The sequence below is a fragment of the Oryx dammah genome, unplaced genomic scaffold (genome assembly GCF_014754425.2).
Source record: "Oryx dammah isolate SB20612 unplaced genomic scaffold, SCBI_Odam_1.1 HiC_scaffold_13, whole genome shotgun sequence".
NCBI lineage: Eukaryota > Metazoa > Chordata > Mammalia > Artiodactyla > Bovidae > Oryx > Oryx dammah.
The window spans coordinates 9,293,330-9,312,328 of NW_024070197.1; the positions used below are offsets into that span (position 1 = coordinate 9,293,330).

General features: G+C 57.2%; 1 protein-coding gene across 3 annotated transcripts; it reads right to left on the reverse strand.

Annotated features, from left to right (window-relative positions):
- Nucleotides 1-1,636: 1,636 nt before the first annotated feature.
- MED25 (mediator complex subunit 25) lies at nt 1,637-18,955 on the reverse strand. Of its 3 annotated transcripts, none has more exons than XM_040252226.1 (18): nt 18,817-18,955; nt 18,680-18,725; nt 17,909-18,033; nt 12,350-12,448; nt 11,824-11,944; nt 11,447-11,609; nt 11,191-11,321; nt 10,892-10,979; nt 10,616-10,809; nt 10,066-10,194; nt 9,568-9,653; nt 9,436-9,493; nt 9,228-9,335; nt 6,880-7,068; nt 6,444-6,515; nt 6,111-6,329; nt 5,681-5,861; nt 1,637-3,444 (listed from the first exon to the last, which is right to left on the reverse strand). In XM_040252226.1, the coding sequence occupies exons 1-18, from the start codon at nt 18,948-18,950 to the stop codon at nt 3,200-3,202; spliced, it is 2,388 nt and encodes a 795-aa protein (XP_040108160.1). In that variant the 5' UTR covers nt 18,951-18,955; the 3' UTR covers nt 1,637-3,199. The 3 variants fall into 3 exon arrangements, 2 of the variants coding, with proteins under 2 accessions (XP_040108160.1, XP_040108161.1); XM_040252227.1 differs by having other exon boundaries at nt 1,637-5,234; XR_005723184.1 differs by lacking the exon at nt 1,637-3,444 and adding an exon at nt 5,107-5,234 and having other exon boundaries at nt 5,681-6,515.
- Between the last annotated feature and the right edge of the window lie 44 nt (nt 18,956-18,999).

Sequence of the window (18,999 nt, forward strand, 5' to 3'; positions counted from 1 at the left end):
TCTTAAAAGCCCAAACTGATGGGAAAATATTAGTGAGTTTTATGTACCTTTAGATAAATATGTTTTTTAGAGGGTGTCATTTTTCTCATAAATTTTCTTCATAGAAGTAGGAGGTGGGCAGTCTCTCACCCAAGACAGATATCTAACCATGAACGAGTCCGTGATTTAGGTTTTTTTTTTTTTTTTTTTTTTTTAATGTTCTCCCACTTTTGCCAGATCTGCTCCTGTGGAAGAGTTCTCATCAATTTCCCAGTCTTGCTTCCAGCCCTACATGCCTGGCCCCAAAAACAAACTGGTCACAAATGAAATGTTTCTAACCAGTCACTCACCCGAATTACAACCGTCATGGATGCCCTGGTGGTTCTGACAAAGTAGCATGCATTTTTAGACGCAGTTCTGCCCTCTAGGAGCATATTTTGACCAGTGATGGCAACCGTGGCTAACGGTAGCTCTCCTTCAAGGGCTCAATCCTGCAGAAATCACTTCTAGCCACCTGGGGTCAGAGATTCAGAGAGGCATGGGGACCTGCCTAAAGCCACACAGCCCATTGGTACAGAAGCTGCAGTCTCAGCCCTGATGTTTAAGGCCTGTGCTACATCTGCACTGCAGCAGCTTTAACAATACCTCACACTCAGAGGAAAACTTTCCGGAAAGACCTGCTCTCTTGGTGTTGGCTGGCTCTGAGAGGCTGTCGTCTACACTTGGGCTGTGAAATGTGGAGGTGAGCGCTGCGTGGGTAGATCTCCTCTCTCCGGGCACGCTGTAACCCAGGGCTTCCTTCTCATCTGGGGTACGGTATGGGGTGATGACACGGGGACAGTCCCTTCAGTTCCCCTAACTGGGTGCTGAGCTCAGGGGCCTCCAGTGACTGGGAACAGCCACTGGTTTGTTTGATCAATTTGCCCCAGAAGGACTCAAGGAGTGTCTGTGTTTGTCCACGGGACAATGTCCACCCTGGTGGGAACAGCATGGCCTGTGTCCTGCCAGTTTTCTTCCCTTTTGATGGCTTTGGACACGAGTCGGTCACTCTCTCCTTGAAAACGCTCGTCTTCCAGAACACACCTGCCTGCTCCTCCTGTCTCCCGGCCCCTGCCCAGCCCTCACATGTGGGTCCTCCTCTGGCCTCTGGCCTTGTCCTCGCGTCTTCTTCTTCCTGAGGTCGCAAAATGGCAGCCCGGCAGCCTCGAGACCCACCAGCAGATTTTGTTTGGTCCTCACAGTGTTTTTTTTGTTTTTTTTTTTGGTTTTAATTTGAATGCCATGAGGTGGGGCAAGCACTCCCCAAGTTCGCCACAGTCCCCGTCAATCCCTGTCGTCTTACACCCGTCCATGTCACCCATTTCCATCACCTGCCTGGCCCCTGGAGCCATCTGAGCTTTCGAGAACCCCTGCGACACACACCCCCTGGGAGACCTCGCCCGCTTTCCCTCCTTCGACCTCGTCTGCATCAGAGTTGCCGAGGGAGCTTGCACTTGATATTGAAGCCCAGCCTCCCTCCCTCCCCCGATGGAGTATTCGCTTCCACAGTTCTAGAAGACTCTAGGGCAGGGATCGTAAACTCAAATGCCTGCAGGAGCCAGGTGGGCCACATAAATGAGTGAACTCACCAGGTATAAGAAAAGTCGACGGCCAGAAATATAATCAAATGGAATCTTTACTGAACGCTGGTGAATGCATGGAACATAATACAAACAGGTATGGTACTGGAGTTTATCTTTCAAATCCAAATTGAAAAAATACAAATTGAAAAATAGAAATATTTAATTACTAAATTTTTTTGTTTTCTCTTTCGTAATTCTTCTGCTCCCTGGACTACGAAGCCAGGGGGTGGGCCTCATCCATGCCACCCCCGGATGTCAAGGGTGGGACTGGTGGTGGCTGAGAACTCGACCTGGACTCCTGAAGCTGGGGGCAGCACTGAACTTGATTCAGTTGTGTAACGGAAAACGGCTGCTCACAAGTGTGGGCGCTTCCAGACACGGAGATTCAGGCGACTGCTGGAGAGCGGTGAGGGCTGTCGTCTTCTGAGGGAGCCCACTGGGCGACCCGCAGCCCACTGCCCTAGAGCTCAGCGGCTAGTATTTGTGGTCCGCGTGCACGTGATCGACAGCAACCAAGAAAAGCAAATGGGGCAGCGTTCGTTCATTTTCATCATGTCTGGAGGCGGGGAGCCTTGGGGCAGTTTGGTCTTTAGCCCCACAAGTTGAGTGGACGCTGTCCAGGCCATGCCCTTCATTTCTGGAGACCACCTGCAGCCACGGAAAGGGAGTCAGAATACTCCCTGCCGACGGCATCCCCATTTCTGCCTGGACTGGGTGAACATCATCATTCAAGTAGCTGTTTGTGAATGTCCTTGGGAGAAAAAGTGTTCACAAGGGTAGGAACTTTGACCCAAAGTCTCTGACTGACCTTCTCAGGGGGACCAAGGTGTGACTTCTGGCTCACCTGAAATGAGCTAAGTTGATGGACTGCAACAGTTCAGACTGCTTCCACATGTCACAAGGTCGCAGAGCTTCTATAAAACACACTGGGTCAAGTTAATCACCAGCCTGCCTGTAGTTAGGGTACAAAACCCTGTCACGGATCCCGTGTCGTGTGTTCCACTGACCTCTCACAGCAAAGTCAGTGCCTGGTAATTGACGCGATGACCTGACTTGAGTCTCTGCCAATGATGCCCCCTCGGATTGAGGCGACCCGCCTGCATCCCCAGGGACATGGATGGTTTGAGCACCACCGCAGTCTGTAGCTATGCTTAGGTGTTTAGACCAGCTTTCGTGAAAAGCGTGTGTTTCTCTTGACACACAGAAGACAAGTCACTTCCCAGGGTCGGGCCTGCCTTGGCACCATGTCACAGCTTTCTTCGGTCACATCGAGATTCTCCACGCCACAAATAAATAAAGCTAACTGGGTGGTGATAGTTCATGAGCAGCGATAGTAAAGGCCACGACTGATCTGACTCGGTCAAGCAACTGGACGTGTCGATCTTCAGATTTCTCTTCCCCTCCCACGAGACGCGGATGCCTGCTGGACTCAGACGACAGTCCAAGCAGACGGGGGTTTCTGTCCTGGGGGCGTCTCCTCAGCTCCCTTATAAACTGGATGTCCATGGGCTGGAACGCCCGGGTGATTCGCGTCATGTGGTTCCTGAGCCTCGAGCAGCAGCCATGCCACTGCTCCCATCGGCTTTCCGAAACCGGCCCTACTGACACTTGAGGCCTTTCTTCAGTTCACTGAGAATCGCGTCTCGCGTCTGCTCCGTGTACTGGTCGAAGCTCTTACTGTGCTTGGATTCATAGTGACGCTTCAGGTTGTATTCTTTCAACACAGACACGATTTTTTTGCATATTAAGCACGTAGGCATGCTCTTCACCTCCACAAAGAAATAGGCTCGCTCCCATTTCTCTCGAAACACGTGGCCCTCTCGTTCTCTCTTTCGTTTTGCCACTTTTGGTAGAGACATGGGTACAAGAAAGATTTCACTGTCTCTGAATACTACCCCGGGGACACCAACCGTGCCAGCCCCATGCCGAAGGCGACAGCCTTCTGCCTCATGGTGGGGGAGTCAGGAGGGAGTGGTGGGGACTGTGGCGAACCAGAGAGCACACGCCCCGTGCAGAGGGACGGCTCCAGCCCGTTGTTTGCTGGGCGGGAGGGTGGACCCAGGGGAGCCAGATCTTCTGACTTGTCAAGAGAAGACAAGACTACAGATTTTGTGTGTGTATGTGTGGGTGTTTGAGAGAGAGAATCATCCTGATTTTTACAACTAACTCATTAGGGAAAAAAATGCCACATAGCCTAACACAGGGAAGGCCAAACAAAACTCATCTGTAGAGTGGCCCAGGGGCCACCAGATTGCAACCTCTCTCCTGGGAGGGGGTCTGGGCATCTGATCCTAACAGGCATCTCAAACAATGCGGATGCTGGTGGTCCACCTCTAGACCACACTCTGAGCATCACTGCTCCGGGGTCAGTCTGACAACAGACAACCAAGTCTCTGCTCACAGGCCAGAGCAGCTGCCCCTTGGATGTCTCCCTAAGGACAGCCTCAGGCCCCTTGCCTCGTTACACCCCAAACCTGTATCTCCTCCTCACATCCCCGCCGTGTCTCCCATCACTGAGATGGCCTCACTGTCCACTCTGTCCAAAGCCCCAGAAGCCTGGTCTCTGACTGCTCTTGCCACATGAGACCTCTTCCGTTCCTGTGTCTTCAACCACCAAGCACACACGCTGCGCTAAGGACACACCCTGGGCTCCCAGCGTGGCCTTGGTCCCTCAGATGTCCCAGACCATCAGCGATCAGCACTGGCTCCTTCTCCCAGCTCCTGCCTCAGGAAGGCCCGCCGTCTACCAGCACCCAGGCCAGGTCCTGGGGACCACCCTGGACCCCACCCTACACCCGCAACTTTTTCCACATGGGCACGCCAGTTTCTGGCCTCACCCCTCCTGCCCCCCAACTCTGGCCACTCCTCTGTGCTCTCCCTCCCCACGAACATCACCCTTGGCTCCTCCCTGCCTCCTATCTTGCCCCATCACATCCCACAGCCCACAGGGGGCTGACACCCAACCGACCCAGGCCTGGCCCCCGGGCCTGGCCTCCTGCAGCCATTCCGCACCCCCTGGACAAGCCTCCAGCTGCTCAGTTTGGAATCTGAGCTCCCTCCCCGCCTCTCCAGGCCCTCCTTCCCCACCAAAGGCTCGTGCTCCCAGATGCCTCGGCTGACTTGTCCTCTGACCATCCCAGGCTTCCTCCTGCCTCAACACGTTCCTGTCATCTCGGCACCTAGACTGTAACTGCCTTCCCTCACAGCCTCGCTGACTGCCGCTCACAGACCCCACCAGCCTGGCTGGCTCACAGGCCTCCTCTGGGCCTGCCTGATACCCTCTCTACCTCCACAGGTGCTCCTGGTCCTATGACCTCTGCCTACAGCCTCCTCACCTCCCGGAAGCCAGGCTGCACCAGATGGCCTCACTCACCGCTGAGGCCCCGGCCTCACCAGCCCGGGGCCTCAGGGGCGTCTGCTGAAGCGAGAACAAGGGCAGAGGTGTCTCCCCCCATCTCCTTCTGCCCAGTCCTGGGGGATGTCAGTGACGGGAGCCGGGGCGTGTGTTAAAAGGAACTTTATTGGGTGTCGGGGTTCAGATGAGGTCCATGAGGATGTCGTCCTCCATGACGCTGGGCTGCAGGCCCGGCTGGGGGACCGGGCCCCGGGGCCCCCCGCTGAGCAGCATCTGACCTGGGGGGCAGTGGGAAGGGACTGCATCTCCCGGTGGTCCCTGGGGCCCAGCAGGGCCCTGGGCCTGAGTCCTCCCTCCACCTCTGGAGGCCCGAGGCACAGGGGGGTCAAGGGAGCCCCGGGGGGACCCCAGAGGCGCCTCCTAACCCCACATGGCCACTGGCCGTCTGCCTCTTGTGAGCCTGTGGAGGCCCATCCCCAGCACAACTCTCCAGCCCTGAGACTTCCCCAGCAACCCCAGAGGACACGGAGGCAGGGAGCCAGGGGGGAAGAGCACCTGCTGCCTTGGCTCTCGGTGCCCTGGGCTGTACCTCCCGGGGGCCCGTGGAGCCCCCATGAGCCACAAGGGCCCCCGCTGTTCCTGAGTCCCAGGACTTCACTTCCCAGAAGTCACAGGACACTGGGACACTCAGCCCAGGCCCCGGGCCTCCCCCGAACCCCCTTACCTGGCAGTGGAGCCCTTGGGGGAAGCTGAGCAGGCCAGGACTGGGCCGGCGGCGGGTGAAGGAGAGGGGGCCCCAGCTGGGGCTGCCCCAGGCCCTGGTGCGGTGGGGGCAGCAGCGCAGGGGCCCCTGGTGGCTGGAGGTGGTGGAGGGAGGCCTGAGGGGGGGGCACCCCAGTCTGGGGCTGGGGGGCAGAGAAAGTGGCTCAGAGGCCCTGGCGGAGAGCCCCCACCTGCCCCACTCCCTGGTGGAGCCTCTGATTTTCCTTCAAAGGAATCTCAGCAGAAGCCCACATAGGATGTGTGGGGAAGGGCCAGGCTGACCTCCAATCACCCACTCCCATCAAACCAACCTCCCACCTCCATGAGGAAAGGAATCCGACTGTCAAGCCCAGGACCCCTGGCTCCCATATGACCCTCTCCCTGAATCTCACCGGGGGCGGGTTGAGGAGGAGGCTCCGCAGTTGGGGGTTGGCCCCGGGGTTCTGGGGCCGGAGGAGAGGTCCAGGAGGGGGCGGGCCGGGGGCTGCTCCAGGAGGGCCTTGCAGGGCGCCTGGAGGGGCCGGAGCAGCACCCTGGGGCTGAGGCTGCCCGGCGGCCGCAGAGGCCCCCACGGTACCCTGAGGCTGGGGTTGTGGCGGGCGGAGCTGGAGCTGACAGGAAGAGACAGGGGTGAGGGATGGAGCCCCCAGAGCCCTCCACCTCTTCAGCAAGGTCAGAGTCATGGCATCCTCTGCACGCACCCGCCCCTGTGGCCTTGTCCTCACCAGGTTCTGCGAGGGTCTTGCCTGGTCCTCCAGAATGGGACCCAGCCCAGGGGGTGCCTGCTGGGTGCCCATCTGCGTGGGGAGAGAGGGAGCAAGTCAGTGGCTGGGCGGGGAGTGCCTGTGCCGCGGAGGGTCTGCGCCCTGAACAGGACCCTGTCAGGAGCTGGGAACGTTTTCCTGGGCGGGGGGTGGTGGGGTTGTCTAGGATGTAAACTTTATGCCCCTGGAGAGGGGACTATGTCTTAGAAATTCAACAAGAATACTCTTTATAAAGGAAAAGAAAGATTGCAGGGAAACACGGGGTGAGACTGAACTTGGCAGATGAGGACGTGCCCAGCACTGGAGCCCCAGGAGGGCCCCGGGGGTCCTGCTGTGAGAGCTGGGGCCTAGGAGGTCTGCACAGGCCCCAGGGCGGGGGCGCCGCAGCGTCGCTCACCCCACGCTGCTGCTCCAGCTTCTGCTGCTGGACTTGCTTGTGGTTGGTGATGACCTGGCGGATGCCGTTGACAAAGCCACTCTGGTCGTAGGGGATGAGGCCCATGAAGATCTTCTTCTTGGACGAGTACAGAAGCATCAGCACGCGCACCTCACACGGGGCCGTGTGGGGGAAGTGCACACAGCCCGCCTGCGGGGAGAGGATCAGAGCCCGTCACACCCTGCAGGAGGGGGCTGGGTTTTAGAAGGTTCTAGAAGCCCCACAGGCCAGGAGTGGCCAGCTTTCTGCTCTGAAAGGCGGCTCCAGGTTTGGCTTGAGGCTGCTCCAGAGAGCTGGGTGCCCGAAGGAACAGGGTGTACCTGGGACCACTGCCAATGGCTGGATGGAGAGCAGAGGAAGCCCCCTCCAAGGGCTCGCAGCTGACACGGAGGGAATTCAACACAGAGCTGACACGGGAAGCGCGTGCTCAGTGGTGGTGGCAGACACCCTGACTGACCAGGGATCCGAGAGGCCCCTGGGGTGCCACACCGCCTTGACTTCAGCGTCTGCAGTGAGACTCGCGGGAGGCGGCGCTCACACCTCAAAGGACAGACCCGGGTACCACGTCCGCCATCCTGCGCGGGACTGGATACACAGGAAGTGACCAGGAACCATCTCACTAGCGTGCCCAGGGAACGCTAGTGAACGTGAAGCAAGGCCCTAACACGCGAGGCTTCTGGGAGAGGGGCTCTTAGTGGAGGAGGGGCTAACGAGCTTACGGAACCGGTGGAACCTCGGCCAAGCCAGTCTCACTTTCTCAGGCGAGGCAGACCCCGCTAGTTGCTTAATGTCTGCCCCTCTCCCTGTGTAGAGAACCCCGATTCTGTCTGGATGGCAGCACGTCTGGGCCCCAGGGTACTCACTGGTGCCTGCTCCCCTGCAGTCTCCTCTGTCCCTACGGGTGGCCCAGGGGCCCGGGTCTGGCCCAAGATGTGAAAGGAAGCCTGCTTGCGTGTGTGGGAACGTGTTTTCCTAAAGAAGGGGAAGTACAGGCTGATAACACACCTCCTTTTTGCCCTCCTACATTAAGTCAGACAGGATTCCTTGAGCTTCAGGAACCATCTCACAGTCACGAGAGAGAAACAAGGGAGCTCCAGAGATCCTGGCCCTGACGTCAAGGGGCTGCAGACCTAGCCCTGAGAGCGCCCTCCTCTGGGCATCCTGTTACATGTCACAAATGAATGCCTGCTTGTACCCTGCTCTCAGAACCCAGAAGCCACACTGTGAGGGAGCCCACGCCACACAAGGAGCCCACGTGGAGGCACTCAGACAACCGGGCGCAGCTGAGCCCCAGCTGACAGGCAGCACCATGGGAGGGGGCCATCTTGATTTCCAGCCCAGACGAGCTTTCAGATGAGCACCATCTTTGCTGCTATCTGATGGCAACCCCATCGAAGACCCTGAGCAAGACTAGCCCAGCTGAGCCCAGCAGACCCACACAAGACTGCGAGAAACAATAAACTGCTGGTCCAAGCCTTCACCCCAAGCATCTATCTGTTCTAAAATCTCTGCTGGTTGGTGTGCTGTTACTTGCAGTTGGAGGCATTCTTAACTCTCAGGATTGCCTTCTTTGGAGAATTTTCCTGAAGGTTCCATGAGGTAACCTATGAGGAGTCCCCTCTCCTGAAAAAGAGCTAGGTTCACAGAATGGACTCAGTAACTGGTTCTGGTCCTATTTAGAGACTCTCCCTTAGTGCTATGAGTTGAATGGTATCCTCCAAAAAACATATGTTGAAGTTCCAGACCGTGCCACCTGGGAACAGGACCTTATTGAGAACAGGTTGCTTGCGGAGGTAACAAGTTAGGATGAGATCGTTCAAGTGGGCCCCAATCCAAATGACAGGCATCCCCATAAGCAGACAGACGCCACCAGGAAGAGAACGCCGCGTGAAGACACATGGGGCGAGGACGGCCACGTGACGACGAGAACAGGAGCCTGGACTAGGCTGTCTAATGCCAAGCCCGCCTGGGGCTGCCACCCGCAGGAGGCGAAGAGGGGTCTTCCCCCCGAGCCTCCAGAGCACGCGGCCCTGCCAACGCCCTGATTTTGACCATGTCTCTCTTTTCTAGGAGCAGGAGAGAATGCACTTCTGTTGTTCTTGACCCCAGGAAGCTGTGACACCCCGCAAATCCATCAGAGCCCAGAGCTTTCTCCGATGGCTCCTGTCATACCCTGCCACGGTTTTAATGTGAAAGAGACCTCAATCTGGAGCAGAGTTTAGGAGCCCAGTGTTACAAAGGCAGCCCCACCATCCAAAACAGCTCCCTGGGCCCAGGACAGGAAGCCACCGCCCAGCCACCCAACTCACGAAGCCATTGCCCATGATGCGGTAGAGGCCTTTGAGAGAGTCCAGGTCCTTGTTGGTGAAGTGGAACTGGACCATCCTCGAGTTCCGGAACAAAGGGCCCAGGGTGGTCTGTGGGAGACACCCAGGTCAGCAGGCGTGCGGAGCAGGGAGTGTGGAGGCATGGACAGAGGCGGGAGGGGCGGGCGGTAACCCGCTGCCAGCCACTCACCAGCAGCTGCTGGGGGATGAGCTGCATGATCAGCTTCTGGGGCCACTGCTCCGTCTTCCTGGGATGACATCAGGGGAAGCGTCAGGAGACGCACACCCTGGCTCGCCACCCACCCCACCCCCGGCCACCTACAGGTTCTCGCCATGATTCACGTAGACCTGACAAGGCAGTGACCGGGTCAGCTTGGTATTGGCGTCCACGGAGGCAGGTTTGGGTTTCTAAGGGGGAAAGAAAGGTGTATATGGGTGAGAAGGGCCCTGAACCACCATTCCTTTGACTTCTCCGCCCTTCCCGGGGAGACCCAAAAGCTCAGGATAACCCCCCCAGTTTAAGGCCCACAAGCCCTGGGCCCCTTCATCAGACCACCAACCCTGCAATCCTCTGGCCTTCGAATTACACAAATGTGGGCCTCCTCGTCCTGCCCTCAAACCCCACCACCCACTGTCCCCTCCATGCCACGATCTCCTGGTCCTCCCTGGACCAAGAAGCTGAGACTTTTCTTAACCCTGAACTCTGGGCTACACATCCCAAGCTTCCTCGCGACTATCCTGAGGATGTCAAATCCTATGACCCCACGGGCGCTGGTCCAGCCCTGCAGCACACCAGGGCTGGCTGGACGGAGCCACTCACCTCCTGCCACTCAAGGACCCCGCTCCAGGCCAGGAGTTTGTTGGAGACTGACTGCTGCCCGCCAAGGGCTGGGGCCCCGAGCTGAGCCGGGGAAGGGCCGCTCACCCCACCCGGGGCCACGGTGCCCGCCTGGCAGAGGGGAAAGAGAAGGAAAGGCCACAGGGCAGGGTCAGACCATCTCCTGGGAGGGGCTGTCCTGAGAGGACCAGGTCAACAGGCAGAAGAGGACAAAGGTCCGTTCCTGTGTTCCCCCAGGCCCAGAACGCCACTGGGCCGCACCTGGGGCCACAGACAGTCTAATCCTGGAGGATTCAGGTTCTCTCAAGGACCCTGGACTCCCAGGACCCTTTGGGCTCCTCAGAACAGTCTTCACCCGCCTGGAAGTACCCGCCCCACGATTCTGCCCCCAGAATTAGTCTCAGCCTCGCCTGTAGCTCAGGCTCTGTGAGCTCCCAAGGACCTCAAATGAGAAGACCCATGTGCCCTCGGGCCTGCTTCAGGAAGGCCGACTTCTCCCTGCACTGCTGGCAGCCAAGAGGCAGGCACCTACCATGGACTGTGCCCCGGGCTGTGCAGGGGGTGCCAGGCCTGGGCCTGGGGCCACCGTGGAGACCAGGCTGGGCTGGGAAGCGGGAGGCGGCTTGGGGGCACCCGGGGGCCCTGGGGGCAGCTGGGTGGCCTGGGTCTGGCTGTAGGGGGGACCCACTCCTGGAGTGGCTTGCTGAAGAGGGTTGATGGGCGAGACTGTGGAGAGACCAAGAGAAACGGTGTGGGCGAGGGTGCGGAGAGCTGGCTGCCCTGAACCCAGGTCCCTGCCGGTACTCACAGCGAGGGCCCAGCCCTGCCTTCTGGTTCTTGGCTGCCTCCACGGCGTTCTGGGCAGCCACCTGTGCTGCACTCAGGTTCCCGGGGACCTGGTGACAGAGGGGAGAGGCTGCTGAGGACCATCCTCCCCAGCTCCAAAATCCTAAGAGGACGTGACTCCTAAAGAGTCCCACCCTCCAGGTGTCTCAGGGGAGACTCCCCTAACCCTCAAGGCTTAACAATTCCAACCAGGTCTCTGGCAAGGGGCCAGGGTTTCCACCAAGCCCTAGGAGCAGGTCCCTCCCCTGGCAACATCCATACCTGGTACTGCTGGGGGACCGGTGGCAGAGGCTGCTGGGGGGCTGTTGAGAGTGTTGCGCCCGCAGGTGCGGCTGGAGGCAGGGGCACAGGCTGCTTGGGCTGGAGGGGGCCTGGGGCTGAGCCACCCCCAACTGAGTGCCGAGGAGGATCGGTTGAGCCCATTAAGAAGGGGATTGAGAGACATGAAGAACATCCAAGTGAGAGGGAGCCGGGGAGGACACATCCACCCCTGCCCCCCACCAGCTCCCAGGCTCACCCGGCAGCACAAGCCCCCGCACCAGCACCATGTGCCGTGGGTCCTGGCTCACGTCTGCTGGTGGCTGCAGGGGCTCCAGCATGGCTGGAGGAGCCGCCTTCTCAAACAGCAGCCTCAGGGCAGGCAGCTTCCGGGGGGACACGATGGAGAAGTAGATTCCTCGCTGAACAAGAGGGGACAAGCAGTCAGGACGAAGCCACGGGGCCAAGTCCCCGCCAGGCTCTGGGACAGAAGACCCAAGACCTAGAGTAGCTGCCCTGGGCGATTCTGGGTTGTAGCTCTCCCAACAGAAGCCAGCAGGGCTGGCCATGGCGTCTGTGCCCATCCTGAGACCCAGGCCAGCAGCTCCCTCCTCCCTCAGGTCCAGGAGTCGTCACCTCTCCGATCTTCTGCACCAGAGTCTCCGTCGTGCACCCCGAGTACGTGGTGCTCTCGACAGCAGGCAGCAGGTACGGGGGCGAGTTGCAGATAAGGAGGCAGACTCGGTGTGTCTGGCCACTACCAGGGACAAGGAAAGGTGAGGAGAGGGTGGCAGCAGGGACCCTGAGAAAAGACCCAAGCCAGCAGCAGCAGTGACCAAGTCCTCCACCCCACTGGAAGTCAGGAGTGGGGACCCATTTCACAGCTGAGAACGCTGAGGCCCAGAGAGCCTCCTGAGTCGCTGGCAGTCACCCAGCCACAGGGAGGGCAGGAGGCACACTCCAAGCCAGCTCCCCTTTCGGATGAGGTCTCCAAGACAGGAAGTGGGCCAGAGGATACCTCCTGCCTCCTGGCTCCCAGTGCCCAGCACAGATAGCCCACCCAACACCCCACGGGGAGGCCAAGGGTGGAGCCTGTGACCCACCAAGCAGGCTACAGGCCAGGTGGACAGATGGGCATGGGCCCCGCACCGGGCACACTCACATCTGCTCCCGCATCTTCTTGAAGTCGTCGAACAGCTGCAGAGCCGTGCTGAGGCCTTCGGCGATGAGGCTGCAGCTCTCGCCACCCCCACCCATGAACCTGCAGGCGGCAGGCAGTCAGCCCCCGGGGTGCCCAGGGCCGCCACCCCCCAGGCCACCCGGGAGGGGCCCACACTTGGACTGACCCTGTCTGCAGTCTGTGCCCCTCAGGATGGGGACACTCAGAGTTGCCCCGCCCTGGCCCCAGTGCTGGCACAAGGACAGGGGACATTTGTCATCTCCTGAGAGGGAGTCCCTCTAGCAAGAGGCCCTATCAGAGCACAGAACAGAGAAAGGACCCGGGACACTAAGCCCAGGAGCCTATGCTGAGGCCCAGTCCCCATGTGCCTGCCTCGCACTGGGCTGTCTGCCCAGCCTTCCCCTACCTTCCCAGCCTGCTGTGGGGCCTCCTCTGCCCTCCCACCTTTAGGGGTGAAACTGCAGCCTTCAAAAACATATGCTGAAGTCCTGATACCCCCACCACCACAGGATGCGACTGGATTTGGAAACAAGGTCTTTACAGAGGTGAACAGGCCATGATGAGGTTGGCAGGGTGGCCTGAACCCAACATGACCAACGTCCTTATAAGGTGGACGGGGAAGCAGAGACAGACACGCTCAGAGGAAAAGGAACATGGATGTGATGAGAGAGGGGGCAGACACCACATGGAGATCAGAGGAACACCGCACAGGCCAAGGAACGTCTGGGCAACCGGAAGCTGGAAGAGGCAAGGAAGGACGACCCTCCCCTGCATGCTCCAGAGGGCGCAGGGCACCCCCCCCGGGGGGGCCCCCCCCCGGCGTCTCACACTCCTGGACCCAGAACTGAGGGACGGCAACCTGCTGTGGCTGTAAGCCACCTTGTTTCCAGTACTCTGCTCCAGCAGCCTCAGGAAACTATGACACACAGACTCGGTCTCTCCTCCACCTGATCCACAAAGGGGTCACTGGTGTCCGTCCCTGTGGGGTGGGTGGCAGGCCTCTGCCAGATGGCAGCTGCTACCACCATGACTCTCTGGGTCATGTGGTGGCAAGGCTGACCCTTTGCCACGAGGGACATCTGTGCAGACTGGACCCTGTGGCTCTGCATCACAGCCCCCATGTCTGTGTCTGCACCTGTCTCCCCCACCAGGCATGGATGAGGTCTGGACTGTTCTTGTCCCAGCCACACACGCCCTGCCCCCTCAGTATGGCACAGGGGAGGGCTTGGAACTGTATGTTACATAAACAAACGGCTTCAAATCCAACCTTGGTCATCAAGAACAGAGCCAAGCCTGCCCCACCCTGGGCCCTGCCCACCTTCCCGCTCCATCACTCCCTGAGTGCGTCCGAGAAGGTCTTGGATGCCCCTGGAGTCTGTCATCTGCCACACACCCAGGTCTCTGCCTGTGTTATCCACCCAGGTGGAAACCCTGCATACCTATCCCGACTCCCAGCCCCGTGTCATCCTCCTGCAGGAAGCCTTCCCCACTTGCCACATGAATTTAGGGCTCACCTTTGATCACATCACATGTCCCCCAATATCGTGACTGTCACGCTCCCTCCTACAGCCCCAAGAAAGTGCAGCCCTCAGTGAGACTTCAGCCGGCTCTATGATGTGCCCAAGGACACATAGGCTCCGGGAAGTGCCTTCTGAATAAGTGCGCCCCCAATGCGTGGCCCCTCCGTGCTCTACCTGGATTCTTCTCCAGTGTAGATTTCCGTCCTCTGCCCCCACACTCAGGGTGCTCAGCCCACACCGCTCCCCCTCCCCGCCATCCAATCCCCAGACCTCCTTCTCCTCCTCACCATCGAGACTCTGGTTTGCACAGGAATTTTGATGCCACAGAGCTGGGGCAGAGGCCGATGAATCAACTAACCCTGGATCCACCCTAGTGCCAACTGCCTGTGCTGGAAGAAATCAAGCCATCTTCCCAGCCAGGCTAAGGGTAGGGGTGAGGGGTAGGGGGAGACAGGAAGCAGCTGCTGCAGGCATGCAGGGTCTTCTCTTAAGAGGGATGAAAATGTTCCAGAACTACACAGAAAAGACGGCTGCGCAACATTTTAAATGTACTAAATGCCACTGACTCGTCCACTTGAAAATAACTGCTTGTGTTATTGAGGGAATTTCACCTCAATTTCTAAAAAAAATAATAATTTGAAGGAAAGTAAGATTGACTGACCACTCTGAGAGCCTAGGATTTTTTTTATTCTTAATGAATATCAAACGTAAGCCATCTGTTACCAACTCAGAGAAAGACACAAAACAAATATTTTGTCTAGACAAAAACTTAAAACTGGGGAGCACGAAAAAAATACATATGGCCAGTTGGGAAGTAGGTTTTTAAATATCAAAAAATTTCAAATAAATCCCTCAGATGAGAAACAGAAAGTGAAACTGAAAAGTGAAAGTGTCCTGGGAGATACAGATGGGCTCTGACTCAGTGCTTCCTTATCCTCACACCCTGCTTCGATTGTTCCTCCTGAGGTCATGCCCCTGAGTCCTTGTCACTCACTTTCACAGGCTAAGGGGCCCCTCCCCTGGAGCCCCCCAGAGGGACTAGTCAAAATGAATGAATGTGAACCGCAGCCAGCCCTGACCAATGACTGCCACAGCCTGTCACCCCAAGGAAACACCAGTTCCAGAGGGCCAGAACACTGCTTGCCTTCTGCCCCTTCAGTGCCTGAAACAATCTGCCGAACAGGTTGTCTGTCAAATGAATGAATGCACAAACCAGTGAACGAATAAAGGCACAATGCTGTGAGGAAGATACCTGGGCTGCCCCTTCTGATGCTGGGTCACTAGCTGTTGGGGGTGGAGGAACCGCCTCGCTCGTCAGACAGGAAATGTAACATCAGAAATGAATCTCCTCAAAGCAAGGACTTTCCCAAAAATCACACTGCCTGCTTTGTACTGTTAAGTAATAGATGTTCCAGGAGAAGATAAGATTTCTCCATGTGAACAAAACTTGCTGACTTTCTTTGCAATCTCTGTTACAGACTTCCCCAGAACGGCACAGAAACTGAATTTAGATGGTTACATAAGACCTGATAAAACAGTGATGACTCTGAATATTCAATAATGGCTTAAAATGTTTATCGGCTGATTGGGAGGATTCTGGTGAGCAGGCAGCACACAAAGCTTTCTTTTTTGGTTAAACAGGCAGTGCATTCTAAGCTGGTTAAGGGAGAGGGTGGATATGGGATGGAAGTGTTCAGAAAATATTTCCCCCTTATCTTCTTAGTGCCCTTGACATTTTAAACAAGGGGGTTTCACTTATTTCTCCTGACACCCACCAGAAGGTTCACTTTCCTGGTGATTCTCTTCCTTACAGCTTTCACTTGTTTATTTACTCAGCAAAGGTCTCCCGTCTCAGGCCCCTGCTGGAGGCAAACAGCAGGAGAAATACCCAAGGCCTGGACATTCACAGTCCAGAGGTGTGGAGCTACTCTAACAGGGAAACAGCTGAGAGCAATGGGGGCAGAGGAGAGAGCAACTGACTGCTTGCTGGAATCCGGGAAAGGACGTTTGCGCTGGCCCTTGATGTTTATGTAGGCATTTACCAGGGAGAACCAGAGTATGAAGGACATTCTGGACATTCATTCATTCACTTGTTCTACAAAGTTTTCCTTAGGGCTCTTTCATGCCAGGCCCTGTGCTGGGTGCTAGAAACTTGAGGGACATCAGACTTGGACTTGAACCTCAAGGAGCCCCCATTCCACATTATTCAAGTCTCACCACAATCTGTTCCAGAAGTTCTCGACTGGGGCGGATTCTGTCCCCAAAGGGACATCTGACAATGTCTGGAAACATCTTTGTTTTTATTGTTTATCACATTGGGGAGGGAGGGGACCACTGGCATTTAGGCGGAAGGAGCCGGGGATGCTAATGAACTCCTTACAACACACAGGAATGCCCCCCGTCCCTCCACAACATACATACAATAATCATCTGGCCCAAAGGGTCAACAGTGCTGAGGTTGAGAAACCCTGCTCTGTCCTGACCATGAATTCTAACAACCATAAGCGGGGAAAGTGAGCGTGCAGCGCCTGGTCTAGCACATGAAGCCTGAAACAAACCAAGTGCTCAACAAACATTTGCTGCAGGGGCGAAAGACGATAACAGCAGCCCACTAATTCGTGTTGTTTAATGGACTCTGACCAGACCCTGAGCTGAACACAGTATGAAGATTAGCTTCTGTGACCCTTCTCTGAGTGCGGATATGGACTACCGTTATCCCTCTGCAGACCAAGAAACCAAAACACAAAAGAACAGCAAAAGCTGAGGGAGCATTTAATCATGTCAGGCCCTGTTCTCAACAGTCATCAACTCGTTTGATTCCCAAAGTCCCCTATAGTGTCACGAGAACCAGATCTCCGATGAGCACCGTCTCCGGGTATTCATGCCCTCTCCAACACTGAACAGAACTGACTTGTATGCTAAACAGAATGTGACACAAATGATGGTGTGTGACTTCTAAGATTTGATTATAAAAAGCTCTGTGGCCTCCTTTTGCTCTTTCTGTTGGATTGCTCAGGCTGAGGAAGGCCAGCTGCCATGTTGGGAGGACACTCAAGCAGCCCCATGGAGAGATATCTTAGGAATAACAGCTAGCAAGGAACTGAGGCCTCTGGCCAACAGCCACAGGGGTAGCCACCTTGGAAATGGATCCTCTGGTCCCGATCAAACAGTCGGATGACTGCGGTCCCAGGTCATCTGACTGAAATCCCACAAGAGACCGTGAGTGAGAACCATCCATCAAAGCCACCCCTGAATTCCTTACTTAAGGAAACAAGCCACTAAATTAGTTTTTTTTTTTTTTGGCTGTGCCCCTCAGCATGTGGGATCTTAGTTTCCCCACCAAGGATCAGACCCATGTCCCTTGCAGTGGAAGCACAGAGTCCCAACTGCTGGACCGTCAGAGAATTTCCAAGTCACTAAGCTTTAATCTGTTTTCCCAACACTGGATAAGTAACAGGATGACTATAAGTACTATTACGGTTCCCCTTTTATTTTTGTTTTTATTTTTTATTTTTTTTTACTGTTCCCCTTTTAGAGATGAGCTCTGCTAGACACAGAGGAGTGGGTCTGGGAATCCTGTTGTGGTAGAGCTGAAAAGTGGCCCCAGGCTGTCTGCACCTGCTGTGTGAACTATCAAAATTTACTCCAAAGCGCAGAGGCTTAGCCCCACCCCTCTTGCACTCAGGCTTCAGTGCCCCTGGTAGGAAAAAGAAGGGCTAGAGTAGACAAGAGAAGCAACAGACAAAAAGGAGAAGAATATATGAGGAGTAGGACTGGGGTGCTAGACTTCCCTAGGCCTCCTTGACCAGGAAATTCTACTTCCAAGCCAGACAGCAACATTAGCTGAGCATACAGAACCGACCACTGAAGTGACCTAGGGACAAAACCACAACCCCCATCGCAGCCCTTTTTAGCAACCAATGTGAGGGGCTGGATCCGGCAGCTCAAATCCACGCCACCATTCCTCTGCCGTCCCTCCCAGGTTCCCCCAACCCTTCCCGAAGCCGAGAAAAGAGCTCACTTAATGCCATCGAGCCAGGTGACAAACTCATAGGCGCTGCTGGTGGGAGCGTGACATTGTACGTAGGACTCGGGAGCGCAGTCCACCGTGTTGAACACCACGAGGCTGTACTGGGTGCCCCCATACTGGGAGGGGAGGACAGGAGAACTTTTCATCTGGGACCCAGCTCCTTTTTCCCTCAGGGGAGTCGGAGCTCCCAGCCCCTCCTCCCTCGGACCCGGGACCCCAGCACTCCCACCTCAGACCCTCTCCCTTCGGGCCCAGCACCTGAGCCTCCTCCCCTCTCGGACCCAGAAGTCCGGACACCAGTCCCTCCTCCCTCGGACCCGGGGGTCCGGACCCCGGTACTCCCACCTCAGACCCAGGACCCGAGCCCTTCCCGCCTCGGACCCAAGACCTGACCCTCCTCCCCTCTCGGACCCAGAAAGTCCAGACCCCAGTCCCTCCTCCCTCAGACCCAGGACCCGAGCCCCATTCTCCTGGAAACCAGAGTCCAGACCCCAGCTCCTCCCCGCTCGGGCCCGCAAATCCCGACCCCAGCCCCTCGGACCCAGGACCCGAGCTTCTCCCCCCTCGGACCCAGGTGTCCAAACCCCAGCCCCTCCCGCCTCCGACCCCGGAGTCCGGACCCGAGCCCCTCCCGCCTCCGACCCCGGAGTCCGGACTCGAGCCCCTCCCACCTCGGGCCCGGGGTCCAGGTACCGCCCCCTCCTCCCGCAGACCCAGTCCGGACTCCCATCTTCCCGGAAACTCGAGAGTTCCAAGACTCACGTCTCCCCCGAAGTCCGTCTCGGCAGGAGGGCCGCCATTAAAATACCTGTGAGGGTCGGAAGTGAAAGGTGGGGGTGAGGAGAGTGTGAAAAACTAAACTCGGATGGCGGGGCTGGGGCCGCGGAAACGGCACTCACTCTATGGCCGGGAGCAGGTAGTGCTTGCGGAGCCCCTCGAAGTAGGGCCCCAGATTGGCCGTGCCCTCAATTACAAACACCACGTCAGCCACGAGGCCCCCGGCGCGGGCCGGGCCCTCCGACCCGGGGACCATGCCCCGCGCCGGGGGCCTCGTGGCTGACGTGGTGTTTGTAATTGAGGGC

Coding starts and splice junctions, on each gene's coding strand:
- MED25 (XM_040252226.1), bottom strand. CDS start 18,950: ATGGTCCCCGGGTCGGAGGGCCCGGCCCGCGCCGGGGGCCTCGTGGCT. Junction 10,980..11,190: donor CGGTCCCCCAGCAGTACCAG/GTATGGATGTTG, acceptor CTCTGTCACCAG/GTCCCCGGGAACCTGAGTGC. Junction 7,069..9,227: donor GCATCATGGGCAATGGCTTC/GTGAGTTGGGTG, acceptor CTCTCCCCGCAG/GCGGGCTGTGTGCACTTCCC.